General features: G+C 37.7%; 1 protein-coding gene across 2 annotated transcripts; it reads right to left on the minus strand.

The window, feature by feature from the left end:
* Window positions 1-393: 393 nt before the first annotated feature.
* On the minus strand, window positions 394-7,190 carry LOC139138683 (potassium channel subfamily K member 18-like). Of its 2 annotated transcripts, none has more exons than XM_070707173.1 (2): window positions 6,666-7,190; window positions 394-2,235 (listed from the first exon to the last, which is right to left on the minus strand). In XM_070707173.1, exons 1-2 carry the CDS (start codon window positions 7,060-7,062, stop codon window positions 1,310-1,312), a joined length of 1,323 nt encoding a protein of 440 aa, XP_070563274.1. In that variant the 5' UTR covers window positions 7,063-7,190; the 3' UTR covers window positions 394-1,309. The 2 variants fall into 2 exon arrangements, with proteins under 2 accessions (XP_070563274.1, XP_070563276.1); XM_070707175.1 differs by lacking the exon at window positions 6,666-7,190 and adding an exon at window positions 4,845-5,375.
* Between the last annotated feature and the right edge of the window lie 663 nt (window positions 7,191-7,853).

The raw sequence follows: 7,853 nt of genomic DNA on the forward strand, positions 1-7,853 counted from the left end.
TAAAGATGGTTAGTAAATATGGTGTAATATTTAAAAATTCCTTAAATTTTTGAGAAATTGTGCCCATCCAATTATCCCAATTTAGTTCCAATCGTGTTAACTGAGGTTATTGTTGACGATGATAAACATCAGTTTTCGATGATACCAGTTCTTGCATACGGAACATAATTCTCGATAAGACAATAAAAATTAAACTGGCGTCATGATCATGAAATGATAATCGTTTAGTACTTTAGTCGCTTTCTCGACCAAAGGTTACGTACCTTCTTAATTGCCAAACAACAAAAATATTGAAAAGATTATTAAGTGAACCACACCTCAGTAATCATATGGAAATATTTTCAGAACTGAATACAAAATGCAATTATAGCAACTTCATTTGCATATAACATGGTATTTATTTCGCATAATGATAATGAACTCGCACAGCGAGTACTAAATTTCATCATAATTATTGTAATTTTAAAATCCTTAAATGAATTGAAGTTGATATTTTACAAACTACGTTTTCTTCCAAATATCTCTCCTTCGTTGCCTCGACAAATATGACCTCTTCGGTGATATAGAGTTGAAGCCACATCGTCTAGCAGCATTTAAACGACTACCAGTCCCATGCAGTTTTAATTTGTCTCTGCGCACTCATTTGCATAGCAAACCCGATTCAAAGTGTACTTTATGGTTGTGCATTTAACCCTTTGAGCGCTGTATTTTTCCCATCAAAATTTTAGTGCAACATTTTACCAATTTTTATAAATTTTTCTGTAATATTTTGATAATTTTGAACCAAATGGACATCAAATTTCATCAGCTACAGTTTTTTATCAAAATTTTGGCAAAAATCTGACTAGGGTATATTTTTAAAGGTGACAAAAATTGACTTTGGCGCTCAAAGGGATAAGATCTCAAAATAATGCACCCATGCCAGATTTCCATAAAGTCAGTTAATGATACTCAATATCACATGACCAAGAAAAACATCTCCTGATGAGATGAAATCAATGCACGATGCAGTGTCATAATATTAAAATCTAACAAATAGGCAATATTTGCATAATTTTGAAACGTAAATATCACACAACATTTCATAATTTGAAAAAAAGCTTTCAATTGAGCATGGAGGCTGGGTTATGATGATGTCGCGATATTATCAAGTTCAAAGGTCGCTAATCATGAAGGGCGCTTAAGACGAATCAGGCATTAAAAAAAACTAGATCACCCATGGGCTTAATTCATGGTACATGAATAATGAATCAATAAATTGATTACGTCATTCTTATGTCCTTTTAAAGGACTAAGCTGAAAATCAGGTTTAATAAAGGCCGTTTCTGGACCTCTGGTGGAAGGATTGTGACTTCCGTCTGCACCTGCATAGACGACACGACTCTAGTCTCCGGACAACCGCTCTGGCGAATTCCATCAGTTTTTCTTGCGCTAAGGCGAAGCACGCCGAAAGCAATATCATTCCAATTATGATGAAAACACTTATCGCTACGGGCATTAAATGATTGCCTTCAAAGAGACTCGTGTTGCAACTGGTCAGCACCAGATCACCGTAACCAATTGTTGTGAAGGTAACTACGCAATAGTAAAGAGAATCTATCACTCCCCAATAAGGTTCCGCAAAATATATACAAATTGAAGTCACTGTGATATAAATAATAAAGACGATCGACAATATTAATAGCACCTTCCATTTTGCGGGGAGAATTTTAAGCGTGGTCGCATTTGCTGGCGGGGTTTCCCGCGCATGTTGTTCATAGCAAGTGGTGCAGGCGACTGTTCGTGAATAGTCAGCGTGCCTGCCGAGTTCAAACGCGCTCCGGCCTTCCTGACTACGGCCTTCCAAACACTCTCTGGTGCCCGCTTTCCAGTGCGGAGATCGATAAATCTCCGATGCTGACACCGTTCTAGGACAGTCTCCGTCCCAGGAGGAGTCATGGTGAACGATGCCCACACTACTTTCTGATGTCATTTCGATTTCCGTGTCGCATGGCTCGTCTCCCACCATCTGATAAAGCCATTCTGATTTCACGGAACGGCGACGACAAAACCAGAATAACCCACAGCCTTGAGTTGCCATGTCCGTTTTTACTGTACTTCCGAGCCGTTCCAGCGTTTTCACCAAAATGGCACCACAGTTGGACAGGAATAGCAGGAACAGCGGAATGCCTATGATTGAATAGAACACGCAGAACAGTCTCCCTGGGACAGTGGATGGGGCCGTATTGCCGTAACCTGTAAGACAAACATCGAGCACAACTTTGGTTTTGATTGACAGCTGACAATGACTTTCGATACAAACTAAATCTGCATGTCCTCTCTCAAGAAGGCTATCTTAAGGTGTAGTATGCATCTCGAAAGTGAAAGACTTAAACTTTGGCTCAAACTTTCCTTTAGGAGTCTTTAAACCATTTTCTTCAAAATCAAGAATAAAAATCGGGGGGTCACCCTGCAAATTTCGGTACTATAATAACAAATAACCCAAGATGTACCGATATTTATAGTTCCAAATGGCCGCCATCATTGTGTGAAGTCCATGGAGAAAAAGTAAATTTTCGAATTTCGAAAAACTAAGCAAGTGAATAGTTTTCTTATACCAAGGGCTTTAAAATGAACCCCCACAAGTGGTATATCAGAAAAGAATTGTAAAAGTTTGAGGTCTGAATATCTGTCCCCGAGGCGCAATCTACCTTATTTTCTGCCAACCTCCCCAATTTACTACACAGTTTTTTTGCCTCAATACCATAGGCCTTTACATGACCTTTCGCCCCTTTATCAGTTCGTTCTCTACGACTAAAAATTGCACATCAAAGTCTAAACGATAAGCTTATATAAATCAACATCAATAATCCAGAAGCAAAAGTGTACCTTGCTTAATTAGTTTGTTTACACATTTATATTTTAACTTTCGTTTCATTTTTGGACGACTTGTTCACACCGAGTATTTTCCTTAATAACTCAGTAAATGTTAGTCCACGAGGCGTGAAACTTGTGGTTCGAAAATTCATCTATATATTTTGCGACTATTTCATGGGACAGATTTTATTACTCTGTTAACCCTCTGCCTCGCCAGGCAAATTTATGCAAATACTAAATCGGGTCGCATCATCAAAGTGAGTTTTCCTTCGAATTAGATTTGAAAAATACCGTCGCTACAGGTGCAAATTTATTGCTTCCACTTCTTCTCCATCATTGTAATTTGTGCATAATTAATCATCTACTATCATCTATCACATCATCAGTTACTCCGTTATTATGATGTTGGGTGACAAATGGGTCTGATCTACAACATCCCAACCATGGTGCGTGCACTACGTGTACGCAGATTCTGACTGTATGAAGGTCGAATAAAACATGGCACGTCCCACATGCCAGTAAACGACAATGAGATCCGTAAATTTTCCCTGTGTTTTTGTATTTGCATGGACACCCTTCATTAAGCAGAGAAAAAAGCCAGAATTGAATCAAGAAATAGTGAGATTTTAATATCAATGATGTACAAAATTAGTACATGAAATATTCTGACATCATTTAAGGTAGAACGTGCCTCGGGGACAGATATTCGGACTCTCAAACTTTTACAATTTTTTTCTGATACACAACTTGTGGGGATTCATTTTTGAGCTCTTGGTGTAAGAAAACTTTTCACCGGTTCAGTTTTTCGAAAATCGAAAATTTTTATTTTTTCTCCATTTAGTTAACACAGGGATGGCGGCCATTTTGAATTTTAAATATGAGTAAATCTTGGATTGTATGGTTTCTCTAGTACCACAATTTGCTAGGTGACCCCCGATTTTTATGCATAATTTAGTAAGAGAATGGCTGAAAGTTTCACTCAGGAAAGTTTGAGCTAAAGTTGAAGTCTTTCACTCTCGAGGAGCCTACTACCTTAAAACATTCCAACGTACAAGATGCAGATTAATGTGGGCAAAACTGTAGTACAGGGTGTAAAAATGTAAGAGTTAACCCTCTTAATACCATTGTAGGCAAGGGAAAAATAGCGCGGCATAACCGGTATCAGACGGAGGATTATAGTTTCAAGGTGTAATATTCTAGACTTCATTCGATTTCGTTTACTCTGAATGACATCGCGAAGATACAGGATAAATTAGTTGACACTTTGGTCATCCATGTAGACACGTTCTCTTGTTGTGTTTGTCTTTTTTCATTTGTCATGTTTTACTCATATCATAATTTATGTTAAAACACCAATATGTTCTTTTGTAAACTTTCAGGTATATTCAACTTGCATGTATACTATACTTGTTCTCTTTTATTTTTCGATCCATTTCAATCCGTCAATATCCGTTTTCCAATTCAGTGACGGGCGTTTCGGTCCCTGTCAGTCGTGCCGGAAACCAAACTCAGAAATATCTCTTTTATTTCCTGTTTAAATTGTGCACAAATTCGTAGATTATTGTTTTTCAGAAACATAACATAGAAAGAATAAGTTCGGCAGACATGTACAAGTAGTCAACAACACATGTACGCAGGCAAATAGACATACATGTGTACGTAAGTACGTATTTGTATGCATACATACGTACATACATACACATACATACATACATACATACATACATACATACATACATACATACATACATACATACATACATACATACATACATACATACATAACATACATACATACATACATACATACATACATACATACATACATACATACATACATACATACATACATACATACATACATACATACATACATACATACATACATACATACATACATACATACATACATATGCAGACAGACAGACAGACAGACAGAAGTGTACAGACCATACATACCAATACACGTACTTGTCCAGTTGACTTACCAATTGTGCTAATAGTTGTTACGCTCAACATAAACGCTTTCCCATACGACCACTTAGCACCGTTGCGTCTTACGCCCTGTATCTCAGCTTTTAACAAGCCTTCCTCTAATTGATTCACAGAATCATGTATGATATGCGACAGGTTGCGTCCGGTTAAATTCAAGTTTCTTTCTAGATTGGTAACTATGCTTTCAATTTCCTTCTCGAGCGTGAACTTCACAAGTGATTCATGGCTCTCTTCAAGTTTAATGAACAGAGTGGCTCCGAAGAGGAGGTACATCAACACTATCGCTCCTAAAATGACATTTCCGTGCACGCCTCGTGAGCAACACCCTCGGCAATTTTCGGAACTATCGATGTCAGCTTCGTTGTATCCGACAGCGAGCAACATATTAATGGTTTTCTCCAGCGTTAACAACTCGTTCAACTTGGCAGTCTTCCGTTACATTGAAATTATTGCACGATAATGCGAAATTGACCGTAAATGAGACCGTAGCATAGAAAGACAGAATCCCTCACTCCACCAGAAAACAGAACATCTGAATATCGCGAGCGGTGTCGGTGCATACCGTTGACTAAAAGCGCGTCACTATGCGGTCCCGTTAATTTCCACATGGTAATGATTGCCTATCAAAGAGATCTGTCAGGCAGTGCGATAATGTGACAACAGAAATGCATATTTCCGATCTATTATCAAAGCGTCAGGCTGCTCGCACACAATGGCAAAAACATTAATCTAAAAGTGATTATCATTATTTTTAGCAACCTTAATAAATGTGAAACCGAAGTGATGAATGTCAGCCGTCAGATTGGCCTCGCTTTACACTATTCTGATATTCGCAGCATTGATCATGAAAGCATCAGGTACCATCCACAATGTAGTCAAAATCATATCAAATCTCTCAACTTTTTGGAATCTGATAATTAATTGAAAAAAAACCGCGCACTGGCGGTGTCATGAATTTGAAAAATTCAATTATGATACGAAAAAATAATCCAGGGCTAGTTTATGAATTCACTAGTTTGAAATTCTTTAAGATTCGTTCTGATTTCAGTTTCTTACAGCAACAAACCAACATTATTTTACATAATACGTCATTGAAGTCAGCATTTCTATATCGTGGCTTTATAGCCGTACAGCCACATCTGCCGCTTATTGAATTATTCAAAGCAGCATTGATAACGCTGATTATGTCACTATGAGTTTTTGTACACACATGCGCATTCATACACACATACATGCACAGATAGATAGATAGATAGATAGATAGATAGATAGATAGATAGATAGATAGATAGATAGATAGATAGATAGATAGATATTTTCATACATACATACATACATACATACATATACACACATACACACATACATACATACATACATACATACATACATACATACATACATACATACATACATACATACATACATACATACCACACACACACACACACACACACACACACACACACACACACATACATACATACATACATACATACATACATACATACATACATACATACATACATACATACATACATACATACATACATACATACATACATACATACATACATACATACATACATACATACCCTATACATCTGGAATACATCTATTCGGTCAAAGAAAAATGCATAATTTAGCATTTTTCATCTCGTTAACATCATTTTAGTGCTATTTTATAATATAGTCCAGTTTGTTATCAACGCTGTATTATTTCCTGCCGTCATAAACTGCAATGGTCAAAATAGCCATAATGATGTTTAATACTCATTATAATGCTGTAATATTAAACTCTTCTATTGACTTACCGATGGTGCTGATCGTTGTAACACTCAGCATGAACGCCCTCCCGTACGACCAACTGCCATCTTTCCGCCTTAAGGTCTGTGCAGGTAGCTCAGATTTTAACAAGACTGACTCCAATCGATTCAAGTAGGCATGTACGATATAAGTCAAGTTGCTTCCACTTAAGTTCAAATCTCTCTCTAAACCGGCGACAATCTTTTCTCTGTCTTTCTCGAGGGTAGATTTTTCCGACGAATCGAGCGTTTCGTCAAGCCGAACGAACACAACGGCTCCAACGAGGAGATAGACCAGCACGATCGCTGCGAGAATAATGTTGCCGTTCACGTCTAGAGGGCAACATTTTCGGCAAAATCTTGAGCTACCGATGATCGTCTCGTCATAGCAAAGAAAAGCCAACATTATATTTCTCGTAGAATCAGTGCATTCTTACCATCGTCGCTAAATTAGTTTTATCCCGATAAAGGCGACTCCAAACTAAGTGGCGACTTACAAGCGTTCAACTTTGACCCGTTCCAAACAAGATTGGAATCGCCAGATGACGAAAGCAACATACTGACCCAAAGTTCACCGTCAGCACCACTCGTGTCTTTTTTTTCTGCAGAAAAGAGCTGGGTTTTGTGACTGAAATCGCTGCAAAACGATATTCAATAAACTAAATTGGATAACTTTGCAGATTTCAAAATAACTTTAAAAGCCCGTCATAAATTCGGGCACATTAAAAAAAGAAGATAAATTATTTGTATAGCCACAAGCGTCAGCTTGCCTGGGATTGCACATAAACAATTATTATCATAAGAATGTTCATAATCAGTGATGTAAATTGAAAGGATCTAATGATAGGTACTGGAGTCAGTCACTCACTCAGGTGGTATTTTGACCATGGTATTACCAAATTAGAGACACCTGTTCCTGTGGCGTGGCACTATGGGTATCAATTGTCGTGCACCAGACACGAGACGAAGTCGAGTGGGGCACACTCTGATGAAGCGCAAACTACACAAATTCTGATATTCGAGGAAAGAAAAATCTGCTTTTAGGTTTTGAACGCATTAACCAGGCATGTACCCATGTCCAGTGCTCTACGATTAATAGGAAGAGCCTTACATTTGGCGGTTCTGCTTTTATCCGCCAAGCTCATAAGTATGGTTTAAGCAGGCTTCATTCACAAAGTGATTGTGTTATTTTTTATC

This window comes from Ptychodera flava, chromosome 8 (assembly GCF_041260155.1).
Source record: "Ptychodera flava strain L36383 chromosome 8, AS_Pfla_20210202, whole genome shotgun sequence".
Lineage (NCBI taxonomy): Eukaryota > Metazoa > Hemichordata > Enteropneusta > Ptychoderidae > Ptychodera > Ptychodera flava.